The sequence below is a fragment of the Olea europaea genome, chromosome 8 (assembly GCF_002742605.1).
Source record: "Olea europaea var. sylvestris chromosome 8, O_europaea_v1, whole genome shotgun sequence".
Classification (NCBI taxonomy): Eukaryota; Viridiplantae; Streptophyta; class Magnoliopsida; order Lamiales; family Oleaceae; genus Olea; species Olea europaea.
The window spans coordinates 1,409,941-1,434,927 of record NC_036244.1 but is presented as its reverse complement, the minus strand read 5'-3'; the positions used below and the strand labels follow the sequence as shown (position 1 = coordinate 1,434,927).

Genomic DNA, 24,987 nt, shown 5'->3' with positions numbered 1-24,987 from the left:
AGAAAATGTGATTAAAAAGTAAGAAAAATTTTTAAATCCACGTACAAAATATTTTATTGTGTAAACGTGTAGTTGAAAATGAGTGTATAAAAAATGAAATTGAAAATAATGATCGTCAGAGGGTAAATCTATATACTATCACGATTTTCATGTAACATTTACCCGAGAGAGAGAGAGAGAGAGAGAGAGAGAGATTAAAATCTTCAATGGTGTAACACTTCATTTTTGCATTGTGATGTCGAACTGCATGTTCATTGAAAGAAAAAAAAGAAAAGAAAAAAGGATTAAAATCCAGACTAAGAACTTCATAATTTCTCCATTATGAAAAATGATTCAACGATATACATCTTCCTGCAATAGATACTCTACAATAATATATATAACCATAAAAGCATGAATTTTCAGCTCCCGAATTTAGGCATATAAGTTTTCCTCCATAAAAAAACAAGAACAAACATAGAAGCAAGCATTTATATTTGTTGATGAAATCAAATTAAATTTATGCAAACTAATTGGTGGCTCGTTTTTCGGGAGGTCCTATGAACAATGCCGTCTCGGCTTCCTTAATTTGAGCAAGAGCCCCCAAGTCTGGAATTATTGACAGTGACAATGTCACCATCTCACACTGCACATACCGAATATTTAATCAATTGCTTTAGTAATAATCAATGAATAATAATATCAATGAGAAGTTATTTCCACTCCATACAATTAGATCTGTCAAACGTAATGAGTTGAGTCAATCTATATTGGCAAACTGTAATGAGTGAAGCTCAAGTTGATGATGAACTCACTCAAAATCAGTACCAAATTGAAGGCCACGGTCCAAGGAAGCTGCAACTCAAACTCAATTTCATAAAATAATCACAAATGGGAAAATAGGCAAAAAGAATTTAAGTAGTAGAAGAAGAAGAATAGCGGAGAGAAATTTAGAAGAGGAAATAGAATAACTGAATTGGTTTTGTATCCAAAATCTCCTTGCCTCACTCGTCTGGTCTCTATATATATGCTACTGCAATTTAAAAAAAAAAAAAAAAACATATTCAAATACAAGAAAAATAATAGACAAAAACAACATTTAATTGCCAGGTGTGGACCCCACTCTATTCCCATTTGATGGTTGGTTCTCTTCTTCATTCTTTCCCACTTCTTCCACCGAGTTGCTGCCTCTTCATCATGACATCCCTCCTCTTTATCTAAACCTTTTCCCAAGGTTTAAAATTAAGATACTTCTTCTGTATGTCCAGTGAATCTTCCCAAGTAGCCTCTTCTGTGGTCTGTCCAGTCCATTTGATTAGTCACCCAGCTCCTGCATGATTTCCCTTTTTGAAAATTCTGGTTTGAAGCACTTCTTCTAGTTGTTCCACCACCTCCTCTCCAAATGGTAACTACTCTACAACCACTGTTCTGCTTCCTATCTTCTGCTTAAGTAGTGATACATGAAATTTGGGATGAATTTTTGCTTGGTTGGGAAGTACCAATTTGTATGCTACATTTCCAATCTTCTTTTCGATCTGATAAGGGCCATAGTATCTAGGACTCAGCTTCTGATTAATCCTCTTGGCAATGGACTGCTGCTTATATGGATGTAATTTCAAGTATACCCAATCCCCTTCTTCAAATTGCCTCTTGGTCCTATTTTTATCAACATACATTTTCATTCTGGCTCTTGCTTGTGCTAGGTTCTCCTTTAATTGCTGATCCATTTTATAGCTCTCTTGCAAGGTGTCTTCTAGCATAGCAACACTTGTTTGTTGATAAGGTCCCATGGCTAACTGGGGTGGTGGAATCCCATATAGTGCCTTAAAGGGTGTTCGCTTAATGGCTGAATGGTAAGTGGTATTGTACCACCATTCAGCCAAAAGTATCCATTTAGCCCATGCCTTAGGTTTGTGGTATGTCATGCATATGAAATATAGCTCAACGCACTGATTCAACCTCTCAGTTTGGCCATCTATTTGTGGATGGTAAGATGAGCTGAGCCGTAAAGTAGTTCCCATGAGCTTAAACAACTCCTGTCAAAAGGTGCTAGTAAAAATCTTATCCCTATTAGAGATAATACTCTGAGGCATGCCATGGAGTCTATAAATATGATCCAAGAACAATTGGGCCACCTTTTTGCTGTAAAGGGATGAGAAAGTGGCCATACTTAGTGAATCTGTCTACTATCACTAAGATAACATCCTTCCCTTCATATTTTGGTAGCCCCTCAATGAAGTCCATGGATATACGACTCCATGAATGCTGAGGTTCAGGTAGGCTGGGATATAGCAAGTGTTCATCTTTACATTTCTGGCATATGTCACACTGCAGCACCTCTCTTCTAATTTCTTGTGTCATGCCTGGCCAATAAAAATTTTGTTTGGCTCTAAATATGCTAGCTTGTATTCCGGATTGTCCCCCTTCTTGTGAGGCATGTATAGTCTGGATTAATTTTCTCCTGATATCCCTTCCACTACCAATATATAGCTTATCCCTGTACTTAAGAATGCCATTTTTATACTGATAATCAGGCTTCGTTGTTGCATCAAGAAGCAGGGCTGCGATTTTCTGTTCAACAAGATCATCTCCTTCATAACTAGAAATCACCTCTTCTACCCATGTTGGTATTAAGTGAGTAATAGTAATACATTCCCCATCAGGGACAGATCCAAGACTGGACTACAAAATTTCAAATCGGGCACGTGGGAAAAAAAAATTTACACAAAAAATTGGTTTTTTACCAAAAAATAAAAATAAAAAATACCTTAAAAAAATGTTATTGGGCCTGAGTGTAGGGGACTATAGCCCAGCCTAGCCCCCCAAATCCATCTCTGTTCTCCATCACTTTCCACCCTCCTAGAGAGTGCATCTGCTACCACATTCTTTGTCCCCCTTTTGTACTGAATCTCTTAATCTAGACCTATTAATTTAGTAAGCCACTTTTGCTACAAGGATGTGGTTATCCTCTACTCAAGCAAGAACTTCAAGGATTGATGATCAGTTTTAATGATGAAATGGTGACCCATCAAGTAATGCCTCTATTTCACCACCGCAGTGACTAAAGCCAAGAGTTCTTTCTCATACATTGACATTCCCAAGCTCCTTGGCCCGATAGCCTTGCTGATGTATGCCAAGGGCTTCCTATCTTGCATCAGTATTGCTCGTATGCCTCCATAACATGCATCTATTTCCACAACAAAAGGTTGTTCAAAGTTGGGTAAAGTTAGCACTGGAGTGGAGTTCATAGCTAATTTAAGATTATTGAATGTTGTTTCTGCTACATTAGACCATACAAAATTATCCCTCTTAAGCAAATTAGTAAGGTGCCCCTTTACAAACTTCCTATAGTAGCCAATCAAGTCAGGAAATCCCCTTAGTTGTTTGATGTTAGTTGGCACAAGCCATGACTGCATTGCAACCACTTTCTTAGGGTCCACTGATACCGTTGTTCCTTCTTTTGCCCAAAAGAGCATTTACTCAACTTAGCATACAACTGATGTTTTCTGAGTAGTTGTAGTACAGCTCCCAAATGCTCACAGTGGCTGGGCATATCTACACTATATACTTGTATATCATCAAAGAAAATTAGTATATACCTTCTCAACTGCCCTTAAACACCTCATTCATCAGGCTTTGGAATGTAGCGGGGGCATTGGTCAGCCTAAAAGGCATGACCTTAAATTCATACAGGCCTTGATGAGTCTTAAAAGCTGTTTTATAAACATCCTCTACTTAACTCTTATCTGATGGTATCTCGCTCTAAGATCAATCTTCTCTAAGTATTTAGCTCCATAGAGTTCATCAATTAATTCATCAATCAAGGGCATAGGGTATTTGGCATAGGGTATTTTTCCTTCACAGTCAAGCTGTTGAGCTGCCTATAGTCAACACAAAACCTCCAAGTTCTATCTTTTTTCTTGACCAATAGTACAGGTGACGCAAAAGGGCTGCTACTAGGTTGAATGATTCCCGATTCCATCATCTCTTTAACCAATTGTTCCACCTCAGTCTTTCGAATAAAGAGACATCTGTAGGCCCTGAGTTTGAAGGGTTGAGCTCCTTCTTTAAGGTTAATCTGATTATCATGGCTTCGAGTCGGAGGTAGTCCCTTAGGTTCAGCAAATACATCCTGGAAGTAAGTTAAAACTGGCTTTAGTTCTTCTGGGGTTTCTACTTAATCCACATCTGTGATGGCATACAGCTGTCCCATGATCCCATATCCTTGCTTTCCCATCCATCTATCCATCTGCTCTCTGCTGATCATTTCGATCCTACCGCTTGTAAGTTTACTGCTTAGCTCTACTTCTTTCCCATCATGCATGAATCTAATATATACCTTCGTAAAATCAAAGGTTATTGGCCTAAATTGACTAAGCCAATTCACCCCAATACTATGTCACTTTCCCCGAGTTTTAGGGACCTTAGTCTAAATTGGAACTCCAGCCCTTGCACTTGCCAAGTCATTGGCTGGTATACATCCTTACTCTCAAGCTTTTCTCCATTTGCCACAGCCACCATAATTGGTTTGGTATTATCTGTCAAGTATCCTAACGAATGAACTAGTCTCACATCTATAAAGCTATGGGTGCTTCCACTATCAATGAGTAGATTTGCGTAATTTCTTCCCCCTCAAACTCCTCATTCCCTTTTCCATCAGGATCACCAGTCTCTCTATCATCACCCTTATCTTATTCATCCACCACCATAAAGTTCAACATCCTATTCTTGCAAACATGCCCTAGGGTGTACTTCTCATCACACCTAAAGTAAAGCCTTAGGTTTCTTTTGGTTTGGATATCAGTTGGGAGATGGTCTTATAGGGTGGGGGTTGAATTTTCTGAACTCGACTAGATATTTTAGGGGTTAGGTTGTGTGGTTCAGGCTGAGGAGTATAAAGAGTGTTTGATGTAGTAAATGGCTTAGTGGTTTTAGAGTTCTTATTTATAGTAAAGATGGTGGTCTCTTGGAGTTGAGCTATTTTAAAGGATTGGGTTAGTGTGCTAGGTTTGAACATCTTGACCATGGATTTAATTTCTCCTTTCAGTCTACTGGTAAAAATGCTAATATGGTAGGATTCAGGTAGGTTGGGTAGGGCTTACATAGCTTGAGCTTTTAAATCCTCAAATTTCTCCATGTATTTAGCTATTCCACCATATTGTTTGATCTTGCTAAAGGTCTCCACTACATCATCGCCAATGGCCTCCGCAAACCTTCTACAAATTTTCGCAACCAACAGGTTTCAACTAGCACTGGGATTACTAGCTAGGAAGCCATGGAACCATATGTCAGCCCTTCCTTTCAAATACATTTCTGCAATTTCCACCTTCAATTCTTCTGTCACTTGATGTATTTGGAAATATTTATTGGCTTTTCTTACCCACTCTCTTGGGTTATCTCCCTCAAACTGGGGAAAATCGATTTTGGGGATTTTGGTGTTCATTCTAACATCAAAAGGACCCCCTCCTGATATGTCTTCCTTACCAGACTTCACACTTAACGCTCCACCATCAAAATTCGATCCACAGTTGGATCCTTCTACTCGTTTCTCTTGAGATGCAATTATTTTAGCCAGTAGAGCAACAACAGCCTCATGTATCTCATTCATTTGATGCATATATCGATCAATATTATCAAACTTTGAATCAACCTTATCAATGAGAGAAGCAACAACAGCACCCTACTCACTCAATTCCTTATCAAGGCTCTTTAGATTTTCTTCAGTAGCTTTCTATCTAGTCTCCATTCTTATCTAGGAACTAAGTGCTCTGATACTAAATGTAATGAGTGAAGCTCAAGTTGATGATGAACTCACTCAAAATTAGTACCAAATTGAAGGCCAAAGTCCAAGGAAGCTGCAATTCAAACTCAATTTCAGAAATAATCACAAATTGGAAATGGGCAAGAAGAACTTAAGTAGTAGAAGAAGAAAAAGAAGAACAGCAGAGAGAAATTCAAAAGAGGAGATAGAATAACTGAATTGGTTTTACATCCAAACTCTCCCTACCTCACTCGTGTGGTCTCTATATATATGCTACTGCAATAAGAAAAAAAACGTATTCAAATACAAGAAACGTAATAGACAAAAACTACAATTAATTGCCAAGTGTGCACCCCCCTCGTTCCCATTTGAAATATAGTTACGGTTGGTTCTCTTTCTTCATTCTTCTCCACTTCTTCCACTGAGTTGCTACCTCTTCATCATGACACAAATGGCAGACAAATTTTGACGAACCAGTCCATCCATAAAAATGATGCCCTACTCGAGAAGTCTCTCCAAACGCGGCAAGGGCAAACCTGACTAAGGTGCAACCCAACCCAACATTACACCTCTAGATACAACCCTAACTCAAAATAATTGGCTTCTGGTAGACTTTGTTGAATTGATAGTCCTATTATTCCTCAACTCATCAATCGTCCATCGATATAGACACATTATGATATTGTCTAGTACTACAGTCTATGTCTTACCCTATAGGTCATTATGGCATGTTTGGTTGTGTGCTGAGTAAACTTGAACTGCATAGGACAATGAACAAACATTTCACGTGTTTCTTCTTTAATAGTGTCTAATCTTATTCAATCTAACAGAGAGAACATGCTCTAAATTTGATTTTTCACTTGACTCATACTTTTACCGCATAAACTAGAAAGCCAAAATTGAAGATGTAGAGATCAAACATCACTTTCTTTAATAAAATTAGTGTGTAAGACTCACCTTTCTCCTTAATTCTTTGTTTTGTTTTGCTAGGATTTTCTCCTGCATTATCAAAGAAAAAGGCTCAAAATATTTTCAAAATATTTAACAAGCACTGGCAGAACATTTTTGTACATAAAAATGTGAATTTTTTACATGAGAAATCTTGATTTTTAAAGACATAAATTACCTGTTCTTTCAGCTGATCAATCTGCGCTTTGAACAATAAATTCTGAGCATTTTCGAATAACATTCTTAGTCAAGATTATTTTTCATGTCAGCAGTTTGTTTTAAGGACTGGAAAAAATGTTATGACATACCTTTCTTGCCCTAATGCTGATTAAACTTTGTTGCAACTGTTCTTCGATTTCTTCTAATTCTTCCATGGAACGTGCATCCAAATCATCACCCAGAAGCTTTCTGTATGAGTCGAAGATTCGAAGTTGCTGAATGTCTCTCAGTCGCATACTTTAAGTTACTTCTAAGTATGTTTTTGTTTACAAATGTAGTTTGATAATTTACATTTTTAAGGAGAAAAAAGTTACTTTCAAATCAATCAATAACTTTTTGTCAAAATTAAAAACTTAACTGTTCAAAGTTCAATTAATGCAAAGCGATTTATTTAAAACATATTTACAAGTACTCCTTTTGGGTTTAGCCAACATGAAGTAACCTTTTAGGTGTGCAATATTAACAATTAGCAGCTTATAAGGAAAGAATCAGACTAGGAGAACAACCTCTTTGAATCCTCAAGGAGCTCGATCTTCCTCATCAAATCAGCAGTCTCGCTTCTCAAATTCTGCCATAGATCCAGTAAACAAAAGGTAGAGCAAAAATAAAAAAATAATCTTTTGGAACTCAAGAACGTGACAGCATTTAAAAGATGGACGTACTAGACAGTTATAAACCGTGATCATACATTTAATCTAAATAGAACAGCTAAGATGATGAGTTGTAATAATAAAGCTATTCAATAATATTTGAACAGTGTAAACATCACAATAAGTAAGAATTAAACCGAGTTTGAATGCAATCAAAAGTTCTAATAAAAAACATTTAGCTGCAGATACACAGAATCCGTTTATGTACCCCAGTCGCGTTCATTTTTTTCACAACTTGGGTATTCCCCTTCTCTAATTTGATGAATTAATGTTCTGATGCATTGTATTAAAAATTTTAAGAGTTTATAATGATCCCTCCTTTAGTATCAAAATAAGTGATTAAAATTTAAATATTTTAACATATTTAGATCGGTTTCTCCTGTGCAAAAGTTGGTGCCAGACCATGTTCATTTGATTAGTTGAACAATTGAGCTTATAACTAACATCATCGAATTAATGGAAAGGCAAAAAAAGAAGACAAAGAACAAGTTAAGCTGTTGATTGCAGCTTATCAATCATACAACAGAATAATTAGCTTGACTGAGAAGAATGCTGACCTGAATATTTTCTTCAGTTGGTTTTTGTTTGATAGCTCTGTTCTTGACATCCTTCTGATAGCGTTGTATGGTTTTATTGACACTACAAAAACCACAACGGAGAAATATTCATCCAAAGTAAACCTTAGTCTCGTTGTGGAGATCATGAAATTTAAACGTACAACTTAGTAGATGTTGCGCATTTTATTGGATGTTAAACCATTTGATCTAAAAGTTTAAACTATTAAACAAGGCAAAATGTATATCACTTGAATATTATCTTTAACACGCCCCTCACGTGTAAGCGAAATTTTTATTTTTATTTTTTTAATGAAAGCCTTGCACTTGTACAATTTTTAATAAAATGGGTGGTGAAAGACTTGAACCCTGGGCCTTTGCATGTAGTGAATCTAGTGATATCATGTTGAACCATTTAATCTAAGAACTTATACTGTTAGATAAGATCAAATGTATATAATTTAAACATTGATTTCAACAATTGGAAACGTCTATCAAAGCAAGAATGCTTCCCAAAGGACAATAGACGGAAACAAAATCACTATACATGCATAAAGCATGTATATATAACTCTACTACATTAATCAACATTCAGCTATCATAGTATATCACATCAATGTAATTGCATACTGTTTACCAAGTTTGCAGCATTGTTTCTCCCATCTTGAAAGAGAAGACTTAGCCTAACTTTTTCTCCCCATTAGCACTTTGTTACTACCCTAAAAATAAACCTAGACAAATGCACAGAATTAGCCTACTTGTTTATCCCCCTTAGTGCTTTGATTCTACCATAGTTTTTAAGATAAAAACTAGACTAATGCATAAGATGGGCGCTACACTTCAGTATGCATAATTGCCGTTTACCAACAAAAAAAAAATAAAAAAAAAAAAAAAAAAAAAAAAAAAAAAAAAAAAAAAAAAAAAAAAAAATATATATATATATATATACACATATATATGGGGAAAAGATGAAAGGGAATTATCTTTCGGTTTCTCTTTGAGATTCTTTACAATCTCACTCAGTACACACTTTTATTGAGGATTCGTTTCAAGTAATTTGTAGTCTTTTCATATATTTAAAATATTATGTAGTTTCTGGAAATTTTGGTGTCTAAATATTTTCTACTGTCTGCATTCTTCGCTTTAGTTAATAGTGTAGTTCTTTTTGTATTGGTCCTTAAACTTTGGCCGGTGTTGAATAATATTATCCAGCTTTAAGGTCTCCACACAACACGTCACAGAAAAGAAATGAGAGGTTGTCAAGGGAGCAATTCACAAAAACACTTCAACAACAAAAGTGATTGAGATATTACTTTGTTTTTTGACTAATACTTATGAGCAACAATATTTTCTTGGCCATTTAGCCTGTTGATAACTGAGGTCTGTGTGTAGAATATTTCTGACAAAACCAAAATACCAGGAATTAAGGAATATTAATTCTTGGAAATACCCTGATATTTCGACCATCAAGAGTCTTACGTCAATTTTACAATCAAATTAAGCATGCCTATTAAGGAAAATTATGCACTTGATCAATACATTTAAAGTTCATGAAGGCAAACTGAGAAACATACTTAGGATCCATTCGACATCAGATAAGGAGAGGAGGAGGAGAAGGGAGAAGATCTTCAAATCAACCAGCAAGAATGTCTACTTCAATGAAACACGAAGTTGATACGCTGTTTTGGTTTAGATCATTAAAGGGGTGAAGGATATGTTACAGGATACTAATGATATTCCAAGGTATATTTAAAATTTGAGCACATGTACATTAACACCGAGTCAAAATAATGAAGGGCTAAGTAATCAAGTAGACTAGTAGAAAGAACAGATTTTCCCAATTACCTTCAAATAAAACCTTTTCTCAAGGAAAGTAAACTCCTCTCGGTCATCCTCTATTAAAGTCTTTAATTGAGGGAAAGAGCTCTTCACTATATCATCTAAGAATAAGCCTTCAGTCATGTAAGAACAACTCCACTCAATAGTCCTCAAATCAGATTGCCCTCCTCATATCAAGTATTTAGCCAAGGATAAATCAAATCCCTTCAACCATGGAAGAGTTTAATGACATATGGTATTCAATTGTAATTTCTTCACTTAAGCAGAAACCATTTTCATTTTTGATATTTTGTTCTACTTGGCAATCAAGGGCATATTGTGTGCATGCACATGGAGAATGCATTTTCTAATCACACGAGAAAATGATACATATGTAACATTCCTTCTTTTCTTTATATGTTCAATTTATAAAAAATGCCAGTTTTCTTCCACAAACTCCAAAGTCTCCCTAAACTTTTCTTACAATCATTTCACTAATGCGGTAGTTTAATTTCTTGCGTAGTTTCTGTTAATTGCTTTGGGCTGCCTCATATTTCTTGGCCTGCTTGGACCAGTGTTAATTGGACTGGATTGATCCGGGTTATAACATTTAAAGAAACACGTTTTAAGTGGTTATGGGACTTTGCCTCTTAAGGAATGAGTGTCAGCCATCCATGTGGTTGATTTCCGTCCCTTGGATCATGACTCTTGATTTGACCGAATATTTAACTTGGTCTTTGCTTTTTCTCATTCCAGATGCTTCAAGACTGCTTCATTCGTCTCTTCCCTTTCTCTAAGTGATAGTTAGAGTTATTCACTTTTTTGAGATCCGTAATCGAACCTTTGTGGTTTCTTCAATCTTGTCTTGTAAAATGAATATTTAGTAGTCATTTGAGATTGAGTGTAGAGTGATTATGGGTTGAAAAGAGGCTAGAAAGAACTCAAAGAAACTCATGGTTTCTTCGTACATTTTGTAACTATTTCTTGGATATTCTTAGTGGATCTAGAGCTATATCTAATTTCAGATGCTCAATGGGTGATTAGGTCACAAAACTGAACATCTGGGCCCTTTTTTAGGACGAAACATATTTTGTGTTTTGATTTTTAATTTTTTGCAATTTCTTTGTATTTGAATCAGTAATCCAAAAGATAAAACGTATCTGTGCTTAACAAGTGGTATCAGAGCGGTTTAATTGTGTGGAAAATTCTTTTGGTTAGCTTTACTGTGTGGATCTTGTGATGATCGATTCTTGTTTTGTGAGATAAAATTGTTTTCTCAAAAACTCACTATAACTTGCCTTTCAACTCTGCTTGATTTGTTATTTTTTACCGAGTTTTTGACAATTCAAGATACTGACCTTTTTTGTGTTTTATTGGTTCTTTGACTCATACTAAGTTTTGACGAGTTGGGCTGATTCGCTTCGATTCTTGCTGAGTTTTTCACTCACTACTGAGTTTGTACTGAGTCTTAGTGATTCGTTGATCTCTTGAATCTGTTCTGCAAATCTTGGTCCAATTCAAGTATTCTCTTGGTGCTCCCTATATTCTGGAACATTCAACTTTTAGATTTCTGATATTTCTTAAACCCCTCCTTAATTTGCTAATTCTCTGTTGTATTTGGAATCAGTTATTAAGGTAAGTAATCCTCCATTACTTTCATTTGTCGAAGATCCCAAGCGAGGATCTGAGAATCTGAGGAGGCAGTGGAATCAAGGGTTACGACCACTTAAACCCTTTCAAATCAACTATATACTATTTGAATTGCAATATATATTGATTTGACGAATTGCATAAACAAGTAGGCATAACTTTTGTATCTCCTTTACTGGTTATTCATATTTCTATCAATTCAATGAGTTGCCTGAATCATCATAATCTGTGTGTCGTATAAGTGCTGTTGTGTGCATATATCTGTCATCATATCTACGACACATAAATTTGAAATTGAGACTTGGAATAGTAATGGAGACTTTAGTTTCTGACGCCAGAAGATGAGGGAATTATTACTGCAACAAAGATGTGCTGCAACCCCGAATGGAAAATGGGTTGCAGAAATAAGTGCATATAGGAGATAAGAGTTAAGTGATACTGCATGGAGTACAATTTTCTTGCATTCGTCTATAATGTTATTAGAAAAGTAGGTGAAACTAGATTGGCTGAGGCATTGTGGACTAAGTTAGAATCATTGTACCTAACCAAAGCCATGCCAAATAAATGTCATCTCCTAAGACAGTTCTATAACTTTAGATTTGATCCCTCATCTAACTTGGAAGAAAATCTTGACAGATTTACAAAACTGATTCTCGACCTATCAAATTGTGATGAAAAACTTTCTGATGATCAACAAGTTGTTGCTCTGTTAAATTCTCTAAGTGATAAATATAGAGACATTGGAAATGCATTGGAGTATAGGGGTCAAGAAAGCACTATTGATAAGATAACTACAACCTTGAGGAGTAAAGAACTTTAATTAAAGGCTGAGTCAAGAGAATCTAAGTATCGAGAATTGTTACACATAAAGAAGAAACTAAATCAAAATAAGAAACAATATCAGTACTATCTAAATTCTCATAAGAAATGGAATCTCAGAATCCCAAACCCAAAGAAAAGAATAAGAATTGTCAAATAGGATTATTCTGGTTACTCTAGTTAGTATTTTTTGTATATAGAATAATATATTCTTTTTATATTTAGAGGTAGACAAATTGATGTAATTACCTATGTTTTTGCCATTTATTGAGCCACGACTCTCTATATATTGAAAGGAAATCCTCCATTGAAAGGTAATTGAAATCAAATTGACATGGTATCAGAGCTTTCCTTGAATTTTTGAAGAATTATCTCTCTCGGTTAATATTTTGGTCCTGGACTTGGGCTTTCGTTCTCGGATTCTGAGATCGATCGGCATCCTCGGGTGAGTAAAGTGCAGTCGACGATAGCCAGTGCACTCCTAGTCTTTAGAGCTCTCTGTAGGTCAATTTTCGATTGTGTCCTGGCGTGGAATTTTTTATTTCCCGTTGTGTCGATTTCTAGTTGCATCGTGGTGGTAGACATCTTCTCCTGTAGATTAGTCGTCGACGAGAATGCCTATTCTTGGATAGATTCAGTGCATTCATCGGCTAGAGGTTGGTTCAGTTCGGCAATTTCAAATTTGGGTCTTTGTTCAGTAATATCACAATTCCAGATTTGAGCTCTTTTATTTGGACAAATATTTTTTTTGGATTGGGATTTTCGTGATTGGGCTGCCATTATTAGATTTTTTGTACCTTAATCATTTGTTGGGCATTCTATTGGACTAGTATCACATTTTGGGCTTGGACTTAATTTAATAACATTGCTATTTTATTGGATTTGAATATTAAATTATTACCTTGCTTCATTATGTCGGGAGAAAATTCTATTATTTGATTTAATGGAAAAAATTACTCGAGTTGGGATTTCAATTCCAGATGTTTGTAAAAGGAAAATAACTGTGGGGTCATTTGGATGGATCTTCTACGGCTCCGACTGATTCCAAAGAACTTAATTTATGGGAAAGCAAGGATGCTAAGATTGTTTCATGGCTACTAAGTTCTCTTGAACCACATATGGTTAGCAATCCTCATTCATTCACTACTGTCAAAGAAATGTGGGATTACCTGAAGCATATTTACTATTAAAACAACAGTGCTCGAAAGTTTTAATTGGAGTTGGAAATTGCCAACTACAATCGGGGTAATCTTTCGATTGATGAAATTTATGCTGGATTTCTTAATCTGTGGAGTGAATACTCTGGAATAGTTCATTCCAAAGTCCCCAATGAAGCTTTAGCAGCACTTCAAGCTGTTCATACCGAGAGTCAGAGAGATCAATTTTTGATGAAGCTACGACCAGAATTTGAGACTGTACTGGCTAATTTATTAAATCATACTCCTGTTCCCTCCTTGGATGTATGCCTAGGAGAATTATTACGCGAGGAACGTCGTCTTGCCACACAACGTGGGATAACTATAGAATCAATTACTACTGAGATGGTTAATGTGGCGTATGCTACTCAAGGGAAAGGAAAATTTAAGACACAGGTATAGTGCTATAGTTGCAAAGAGTTTGGGCATATTACGAAAAATTGAAGCAAGAAATTTTGCAATTACTGCAAAAAGGAAGGGCATATAATTAAAGATTGTCGAGTGTGGCCTCAAATTAAAAAAGCGACGGCCTTTCACACTGATGTCCAGCCTAATTCATCTACTACACCTAATACTGGTTCTTCCCCTACTCTTACACCTGAGATGGTTCAATGGATGATTGTTTCTGCCTTCACTGCTCTTGGTTTTCAAGGTAAGAAACATCTACTTACATCTCCTTGGTTGGTTTATTCTGCCGTATCCAATCATATGACAGGTAGTACAGAGGCACTGTATGATATTCGTAAGTATGAAAGCGATCAACATATTCAAATAGCCAATGTCAATACTCTTCTCATCAAAGCAATTGGAAATTTGATATCTTCTTTTACCAATGTATTTGTGTCACCAGAATTATCTACAAATTTAATTTTCTGTTGGACAGTTGGTAGATGATAATTGTGAAATTCATTTTAATCATTCTACTTGGTGTTTGTAGGATTAAGTGTTGGGGAATGTGATCACGAAGGGGCCTAAAATGGGACGTTTATTTCCTCTTCAATTTTCTATTTCTGATTCATTTCCTTGTACTGCTATTGCTACTGATAGTAATATTTGGAATAAGAAATTGGGTTATCCAAATTCTCATGTCTTAACTCATCTCATAAACAATGGTTATTTACACAATGAAAATTCATTTTCTCATGTCTTTCGGTTGTAGTTCTTATAAACTTGGTAAAAAAGCAAAACTCTGCCTTTTTCGTCACATGCTAATTGAGTGAGCCCTATACCTTCTCATGATCATTGTAAGTATTTCGTAACTTTCACTGACGACTTTAGTCATTTTCCTTGGATATATTTTTCTTCGTTCTAAAGCTAGTGTGTTTTCCACGTTTAAATTTTTTTTTTTTTTGCATTTGTTGAGACCTAATTTTCTACTCGAATCAAGATATTACGTTCTGATTCGGGAGGGAAATACATGTTAAATGAATTTCAAGAATATCTCAAAACAAAAGGGATTCTCTCTCAGCGTTCCTACGCTTACACTCTCAAACAAAATGAGGTTGCTGAGCGTAAGAATCGTCATCTTTTAGATGTTCGTACTTTGTTGATTGAATCTTCTATGCCTCCTATATTTTGGGTAGAAGCTTTATCAACAGTTGTTTATTTGATTAATCGGCTTTCCTCTTCAAATTTACAATTTGATTCTCCGTATTCTCGTTTGTTTAGTGTTGCACCTAAGTATAATTCTCTTCATGTATTTGACTGTGTTTGCTTTGTGTATTTACCTTCCACTGAACGTCACAAGCTTACTACACAGGTTTCTCGATGGGCATTCCTTAGGTATAGTAATATACAAAAAGGGCTTGTTTGTTATGATGCTGATGCTAACAAGCTACATGTTTCTCGAAATGTGTCTTCTTTGAAACTCAATATTTCTTTCAATCTCTTGTTGATTTTCCTTGTACTTCCATTTCACTACCTGAGTTTGATGATTTCTCTTGTACTATCGAATGCTTTAAGCCCGGATTTGTGTACCAGAGACGTTCTCCATCGTCCTCTGCCCCCTTCTCACACTGAACCAATGATTGATCCCGTCATCACTGCACTTCGACGATCTTCTTGGATTTCACGACCTCCAGATAAGTATGGCTTCCCATATACTGCTCATCAAACTACTCTTGCTACTACTATTGTGCCCAAAACTTACTCTCAGGCTTCTACTCATGCGTGTTTGCGACAAGCTATGCAAGATGAACTTCAAGCTCTTCAGGCTAACCATACATGGGACATCGTTCCGTGTCGTGCTGAAATAAAGCTTATTAGATACAAATGGGTATATGCCAGCAAATATCGATCTGATGGTTCTATAGAATGGTATAAGGCTCAATTGGTGGCACTTGGAAATCGTCAAGAATATGGTCTTGATTATAATGAAACATTTGAGCCTGTAGCGAAGATGACTACTATTAGGACTCTTATGGCAATCGTAGCGTCTAAGGGATGGTCTCTTCGACAAATGGATGTAAAGAATGCATTCTTAAATGGGGACTTGAAGGAGGAAATTTATACGAGTCCTCTCTCGGTATGTTCATTCACTCTTCCACTAAGGCATGTCGGTTAAAGCAGTTCCTATATGGATTAAAGCAGGCCCTGCATGCATGGTTTGAAAAGTTTCTTTCCACTCTACTTGATTTTCATTTTACTCAAAGCCAATTTGATTCTTCTCTATTTTTTAAGAAAATTGTCATTGGCATTATTGTGTTGTTAGTATATGTGGATGATATTGTCATCACAAGGTCTGACACTCAATTGATTGCGGAACTACAGTAGCATCTCAATACTACCTTTCATATGAAGGATCTGGGGCATCTAAAGTTTTTTCTTGGTCTTGAGGTACATTTTTGTCTAAATGGTCTCCTTTTACATCTGCAAAATTATACTCAAGAGATTCTTACCTCTATCGCTCTTCAATCTGGGAATTTCGTTCTTACTCCTCTAGAGGTCAATGTAAAGCTTAATTAGGATGAAGGGGAGCTTTTACCTGATCCATCTTTATATCGACGACTTGTGGGGAGCTTGAACTATATTTGACGATTAGTCAACCTAATATCTCTCTTGTCATACAGCAGGTCAGTCAATTTATGCAAGGTCCTCGTCAGCCTCACTTAGCCGTTGTACATCGAATTCTCTGTTATCTAAAAGGTACATCTGGTCGTGGGTTGTTTTCTCTACTACAACTCCTTACAGTTAATAGGTTATAGTGACGCTGATTGAGCTGGTTGTATGGATACTCGTTGATGAGTTACTGGTTGATGCATGTTTCTTAGAGATGTTCTTATTTCTTGGAAGAGTAAGAAGCAAGATAGAGTTTCAAAGTCTTCCACCGAATCTGAGTACCTTGCCATGTCATCAGCTTGTTCAAAGATTGTTTGGCTTCGCGGTTTGTTAGGTGAACTTGGCATTCTCCAAATTACTGCCACTTCTCTTCATGCTGATAATACTACTGCTATTCAAATTGCTACAAATCCATTATTTCATAAACGCACTAAACATATTGAAGTAGACTGTCATTATATTTGTGAGGCTCTTGATCAGCAGGTGATTACACTCACTCACATTTCCACCGAACATCAGACTACTAATATTTTTACCAAAGCCTTATCTTGCCACCGCCATCAAATGATGATTGACAAATTGATGCTTATTGATCATCCAGCATCAATTCGAGGGAGTGATGTGAGACAAGATTATTCTGGTTACTCTAGTATCTTTTGCATATAGAATAATATATTCTTTCTATATTTAGAGGTAAACAAATTGATGTAATTACCTGTATTTTTGCCTTTTATTGAGCCACGACTCTCTATATATTGAAAGGAAAATCCTCCATTGAGAGGTAATTGAAATCAAATTGACAAGAATCATGTGAAAGCTAAAAACCATATCAAAAAATGTTATTACTGCGGGAAAACTGGACATATAATAAAAGATTGCTTCAAGAAAATTTTTGAGATAAAAAGAAAAGAACAACTTTGATGGCTTTGCAACTGTGGCCTGCAAAGATGAACCTAATATTCAGGGTGTGGCTCTTGTGAGTACCACTAGAAGATACTCAAAAGAGTGGGTCCTGACTCTGGATGTACCTTTCACTTGTGTCCCACAAAAGAGTGTTTTTCTGAATATTAAGCCCTCAATGGAGGACAAATTCAGATGTGGAATGATATGAGTTGTCAAATAAAGGGTATTGGGCAGGTCGATTTAAAGTTAGATAATAACTCTTAAACTTGAGAATACTAAATATGTACCTAAGCTTAAAAGAAAACTTATTTTCTTGGGAGAGCTAGATGATGAATACAGCATCATGATCCATAAAAGTTTCTTAAGACTCCAACAAGGAAATAAAAATGTGATTTCATCTCCTAAAATAAATGGAATATACAATGTCCTTGTTGAATCTGCAGCAAGTCATTGTTCTACAGCCTTAAACCTTGATTTAAATAAGTCTTTAATTTGGTATAAAAGACTAGGCCAAATTTCTAAAAAGGGACCGATGCTTTTAGAAAGACTTGGATGTTCTGGAAATGATAAAATTGAAGGGTTGGACTTTTGTGAAATCTGTATGCTTGGAAAACAAAAAAGGTTACCTTTTAAAATTGGAATCCACAAATCTACTTCTATTTTGGAATATTTACGTGCTAACCTATGGAGTCCAGCATATGTAAATACCCTAAGTGGATTTAGATTCTACTTGCCTATTGTAGATGATTTTTCAAGGAAAATATGGACTTTTCTTTTAAAATAAAAATCTAATACCTTTCAAACCTTCAAACAATGGAAACTTATGATTGAAAATCAAACCAATAAGAAAATCAAAACTTTAAGAACTGACAATGGAATTGAGTTTTGCAACTATGAATTTGATTCATTTTGTAAAGAATCTAGTATATTAGGACACAGAACTGTTATGCATACCCCTAAACAAAATAGAGTTGCTGAGAGAATGAATAGGTACCTATTGAAAAAGGTCAGATGTATGTTATATAGTTTTGGTCTTCCTAAGTTTTTATGGGGTAAAACCTTAAAAATAGCTGCTTATCTTATAAATAGAAGTTCATCCAGTGCTATTGATTTTCAAATTCCTGAAAATTTGTGGTCTGGAAATACATCTGACTATAAGAAACTCAAAGTTTTTTACTGCACTACCTATTCACATCAAAGTAAAGGCAAAATAGAACTAAGGTTCTTAAAATGTGTTTTTCTGAGCTATGGAGAGGAAACTAAAGGATACAGATTGTGGGTCAGATGTCAAAATGGTTTTAAGGGAAATCATCTTAGAAAATCAAACTGGAAATGTTGTTACTTGTTAATCAAGATGATCTAATTGAAGTGGAGCCCACTTAATCTAAAACAAATGAGAAACAAGATGAATCTGAAAATGAAAATGAAGCTGTAAATCCCACTCTAATTGATTATCAATTAACTAGGGATAGAGAAAGGATAACTATAATACCTTCTACTAGATTCAACAGGGAAGAACTTGTAACTCTATTTTCTGCTATTGATTCTTTAAATTCTGAACCTACTAATTATGATGAAGCTATTAAATATCCTGACTCTAAAGTTTGGAAAGAGACCATGAATGAATAAATGGACTCTCTCATTAAAAATGTAACCTAGACTTTGGTTGATAAACCCAAGAATCGTACGATAGTAGATTGTAAGTGGATTTACAAAATCAAACAAGGAAATACTAATTTAGAAAATAAGAGATATAAGGCCAAATTAGTAGCTAAGAGGGTTACTCAAAAGGAAGGGTGGACTATTGTGGAAATCATGTATCAATCATACTTAAATTATAGAGATTGTAATATTTATAGTATGGAATATTTAGGACTAATTTAGGAAATAATTTGTGGTAGAATATTATCTTTCCTTTTTCCATTCATGGTATTGTTGTATATATTGAAGGTGGTGTGTAAGGATTATACACAATTAAGAAATAAAAAATGTTTCTTCATCACTTCTTTATGGTATCAGAGCCAGGGTAAAATCAAACCCGGCTATCAATGGCAGAAACTATGCCAACAATACAACTTCAACCACTGCTGAGTCCAAAACCAGTGGGACTGAAGCTGGTCACACCATGGCATCAATTGGAATTGATAATTCCTCATTCCAACCCACAGTCGAGAAACTCAATTGTAGGAACTATAGAGAATGGGCTCAATCCATTAAGCTCGTGGTCGAAGGAAAAGGAAAAATTGGGTAGCTTACCGGCGACACAAAGCAACCTGCAAATCCCGTTCTTAAATAAAAGTGGAAATCAGAAAACTCCATGGTTATGTCATGGCTCGTCAACTCAATGGCACCGTCAATCGACAGAATCTACATCTGCATGGCGATTGTGAAGGACATATGGGACAGTGCTCGGGAAATGTACTTCGACGCGGAAGATGCATCCCAAATTTTCGAAATAAAGACCAAACTTTGGAAGGCGAAATAGGGAGTAAGAAGTGTCACTGAGTAATATGGAAATGACCTCGTTATGGCAGGAATTGGATTTGAGTATGGATGAAACATGGGATTGCCCTAGTGATGGGGTTCGGTATAAGAAGAGAATAGAGAATGAGCGCCTGTATGAATTTTTGGCTAGCTTAGACAAAGACTTCGATAATGTAAGAGGCGGGATTCTCAGACATCGGCCATTACCCACCACCCGGGACGCCTTTGTAGAAGTACAACCCGAGGAAAGTCGGTGTCTAATTATGTTGAAGAAGGAAGGGACTGGGCTGATGAACGTATGGATGGGTTAGCCCTATTATCTGATGTTATTGGGCCAGTTAGACCTCATGAAATTGGGCCTAAAGGAATTGCAGCGAAGACAAAAAAATGGCCAGCATGATGGGCCTGATTTGGGAGCCCAAGTACTTGGAGGCACAAGAAGAATTGGACCCGACCCAAAACAACAAAGTAATCGCCCGTGGTGTGAACACTGTCGGAAACCTAGGCACAAAGAGGATATGTGCTGGGACCTACATGGAAAGCCGTCTGATTGGAAACCAAGACAAGGCTCCAGGAATCAAGGCTATCAAGCTACAGTCAATTCATATGAAGTACAAAATTCCACTCCCAACAATGTATTCAATCCTGAACTGCTAGAACAACTCCGCAAAATGCTCTCCAACTTCCAATCATCCAGCTCCTCAAGTTCTTTAGCTCATAGAGGTAATATCCTAAGAGGCCTTAACACTATCTTACTCTCAAAAACACCTTGGATTATTGACTCTGGTGCGTCCGATCACATGATGGACTCACACCATCTCTTTATCTCATACTCACCTTGTGCTGGAAATCTCAAAGTCAAAATTGCTGACTGCGCTATCCCCAGTGGCTAGAAAATGGAGTATTCAAATCTCTAATTTAATCACAGTCGAAAATGTTTTGCATGTCCCAAACCTATCATGCAATTTATTGTCCATTAGTCAATTAATAAAAAGTTCCAATTGCTCTCAGAAAATATAATCGATCATGTACTCTTCACCGTATATCAAAATTTGTTGTCTGTAGTGCGCTATCTTCAAAATTTACATCATCTGTTTCTAACCTTTATAGCACAGAAATTCCAAGAAACATTCAAGAGGCCTTGAAAATTCTCAAATGGAGAAAAGCAGTGATGGATGAAATGGAAGCTTTGGAAGTAAACAAAACATGGGATGTGGTGGAACTTCCAAGAGGAAAAAAACCTATTGGGTGTAAATGGGTGTTCAATATGAAATATAAAGCAGATGGAACGATAGAATGGTACAAAGCTCGTCTGATTGCAAAAGAATATACTCAAACCTATGACATAGACTGCACAGAATCATTTGCACCAGTTGCAAAACTAAATACTGTTAGAGTTATCCTATCACTGGCAACAAATATGGATTGGCAACTCGAATAGCTGGATAATAAGAATGCATTTTTGAATGGGGAGTTAGAAGAAAAAATCTATATGATACAACCACCTGGATTTTCTATGGAAAATGAAGAAAGTAAACTATGCAAATTGAAGAAATCATTATATGGTCTAAAACAATTACCTAGGGCATGGTTTGACACGCAAACGTTTTAAAAGGACAGGGATACCAACAAGGGCAATAAGATCACACTATGTTTTTCAGATTGTTTGAAGATGGGACAAAGACTATTCTAATTGTCTATGTTGACGACATAATTCTCATCGGAGATAATGCAGTTGAGATAGAAAGGCTTAAAAGAGGATTAAATGTAGAATTTGAAGTGAAAGACTTGGGACAAATGCGATATTTTCTAGGAATCGAAGTGGCCAGATCAAAGTAAGGGCTCACCTGGAAAAGGACTACTGTTCAAGAAAAATGAAAAAAGAGATGCAGAAATATTGACCGATGCGGATTGGGTTGGAGCAACAAAGATAGGAGATCAACCACTGGCTATTGTACTTTTGTATGGGGAAACTTAGTAACGTGGAGAAGTAAAAAATAGAATGTAGTAGTCAGAAGTAGCACGGAAGCAGAGTTTAGAGCAGTTGCTCAAGGAATATGTGAAGGCTTATGGCTGAAGAAATTTTTAGATAAACTACAGATTCTATCAAAATTTTCGATTAAACTATATTGTGATAATAAAGCAGCTATCAACATCTCACTCAACCCTGCTCAACATGATAGAACCAAACATATAGAGGTGGATAGACATTTCATCAAAGAAAAGATTGATAGTGAAACCATTTGCATGATCTACATCCCTACCAGAAAATAGACTGCAGACGTATTAACCAAAGGACTAAAAAGACAAATATTCGATGATTGCATCTATAAGTTGGACATGATCAATATCTACGATCCAACTTGAGGGGGAGTGGAAATCACGTATCAATCATACTTAAATTATGGAGATTGTAATATTTGTAGTATGGAATATTTTAGGACTAATTTAGGAAATAATTTGTGGTAGAATATTATCTTTCCTTTTTCCATTCGTTGTATTGTTGTATATATTGAAGGTGGTGTGTAAGGATTATACACAATTAAGAAATAAAAAACGTTTCTTCATCACTTCTTTAACTATAATGAAATATTTTCTCTTGTTGCAAAATATATCTCAATCAGAATTTTGCTAGCTCTTACTGCCCACTTTAATTGGGAGTTGAACAACTTGATGTTAAAACAGTCTTTCTAAATGGTGACCTTGATGAAATCATATATATGAAACAATCCACTGGGTTTGAGATAAAATCTAAGACTGGAATTGTTTACCTGTTGAGAAATCTCTCTAGGGCTGAAACAAGCCCCTAGACAATGGTACATGAAATTTAATTCCTATGAGCAAACTTTTAGCTTTGTAAAAAGCAGTTATGACTCCTATTTCTTTTACAAAGATTCAGGAGGGCCTGAACCCATTTACTTGTTATTATATGTTGATGACATGTTATCTTCGTGCCATAATAAATTTGAAATTGATATCATTGAGTCAAAATTAAAATCTGCATCTAAAATGAAAGACTTAGGCAAGCTAAAAGGTTTATTGGGATAGAGATAGAAAGAGATAGGTATAACTGTATATTGATGCTAAAACATGGCTTTATATGAAGAAAATACTTGAAAAATTTTCTATGCTCGAGTGTAAACCTGTCACTTTACCCATTGCAAATCGTTTTAAACTGTTAAATGAATATTCACAAAAAACAGATGATGAATTTAGGAGAATAGAGAAAATTCCTTATATCAATGCTATAGGTTCAATAATGTACCTTATGGTTTGTTCTAGACCTGATTTAGCACATGAAATTAGTATTCTTATTAGGCCTATGGCCAATCCTAGTGAAACACACTGGCTAGCCATGAGTTGGTTATTGAGATACTTGGAAGGTTCTTCTGATCTGATTTAATGTTTAAAATAAGCAAGGAAGGGGTAAACTTGAAAGGTTACACTGACTCAAACTTTGTTGATAACTTAGATAAAAGGAGGTTACACTGACTCAAACTTTGCTGATGACTTAGATAAAGGGAGATCCACATCTGCTTATATTTTTACTTTGTATGATGACTGCATTAGTTGAAAGTCACAGTTATAATATTGATTTCATTGTCCTCTACTGAAGCTGAATATATAGTTGCATGTGATGCTGTAAAAGAAAATTTTTGGATGAAAGGCTTATTAAATGAAATTGGATTCATAAATGATTCTGTTAGGATATACACTGATAATCAAAGTGTTATACATTTGAGTACAAATCCTGTGTACCATGATAGGACTAAACATATAGAAATAAAATATCACTTTTTGAGAAACACGGCGAAAAAAGGTTTGATCATTTTAATTAAAATACCTACAGATTTAATCCTTTAGATTTGGGGACTAAGGTATTACCTTTGAATAAATTCAAAAATTGCTATAAGATTCTTAATATCACTTGAGGTAGTGATAATTAGAACTTCAAGTATATTTTTTGGAATATGTACTAACTAAATTCTTTTGCTTTTTACAGGTATTTTAGAGCAAGTGAAGCAATTGATATAGATGACTAGATCCATTAATAAATGCCAAGAAATAGTTCAACAATGTAGAGGTTGTTAATTGTTTTGGGTTGCCTCACATTTCTTGGCCTACTTGGACCAGTGTTAATTAGGGTGGATTGATCCGGGTTATAACATTTAAAGAAACACATTTTAAGTGGTCATACGACTTTGCCTCTTAAGGAATGAGTGTCAGGCGTCCATGTGGCTAATTTTTGTCCCTTGGATCATGACTCTTGAATTCATCGAATATTTAAATTGGTCTTTACCTTTTCTCATTCCAGGTGCTTCGAGAATGCTTCCTTCGTCTCTTCTCTTTCTCTGAGTGATAGTTAGGATTATTCTCTTTTACGAAATCTGTAACTGATCATTCGTTTTTTCAATCTTATCTTGTAAAGTGTGTTTAGTATAGTCATTTTGAGATTAAGGGGTGTGATTACGATTGAAAAGAGGCTAGAAAGAACTCGAAGAAACTCATGGTTTCTTCGTACATTTTTAATGATTTTTTGGATTTTCTTAGCAGATCTAAAGCTATATCTGCTTACAGATGCTCAACGGATTATTAGATCGTAAGACTGAACATCCGTGCCCTTTTTAGGGCGAAAATATCTTATGTTCTGATTTTTAATTTTTTGCAATTTCTTTGTGTTTAAATCAGTAATCCAAAAGATAAATCGTATCTGGGCCAAATAGTTTCTCTTACTAGTATAATTTGAAACCTCGAGGTTATCATCATTACGAGAAAAATCTTGATTCATCTTAAAAATGTTACTAATCAAGAACATGTTACATGGCTTAACAATTGCGCTTGTTACTTCTAGGATTCTAGCTATCACAATTGATCGGACTTGAAAATTCGTAAAAGAACAACTGCAACAAATTGTCAGCAATTGGATAACTACAATCCGATGTTGATGA

The 24,987-nt window shown here is 35.6% G+C and overlaps 1 protein-coding gene across 6 annotated transcripts in view; it reads right to left on the bottom strand.

Moving 5' to 3' along the window:
- Positions 1-204: 204 nt before the first annotated feature.
- The window catches only part of LOC111398467 (MADS-box protein SOC1-like), a 54,568-nt gene continuing 29,785 nt past the window's right edge, over positions 205-24,987 (bottom strand). The window contains exons 2-8 of one of the 6 annotated variants that reach the window (XM_023025376.1): positions 8,115-8,196; positions 7,414-7,475; positions 6,997-7,096; positions 6,867-6,908; positions 6,698-6,739; positions 710-834; positions 511-625 (exon numbers count right to left, since the gene is read on the bottom strand). In XM_023025376.1, the coding sequence (XP_022881144.1) occupies positions 745-834; positions 6,698-6,739; positions 6,867-6,908; positions 6,997-7,096; positions 7,414-7,475; positions 8,115-8,196 (418 nt within the window). In that variant the 3' untranslated portion in view covers positions 511-625; positions 710-744. Of the gene's footprint in view, positions 244-286; positions 626-709; positions 835-6,697; positions 6,740-6,866; positions 6,909-6,996; positions 7,097-7,413; positions 7,476-8,114; positions 8,197-24,987 lie in introns of those variants that run through there. The other 5 variants (XM_023025379.1, XM_023025380.1, XM_023025375.1 and 2 more) reach the window with 5 other exon arrangements.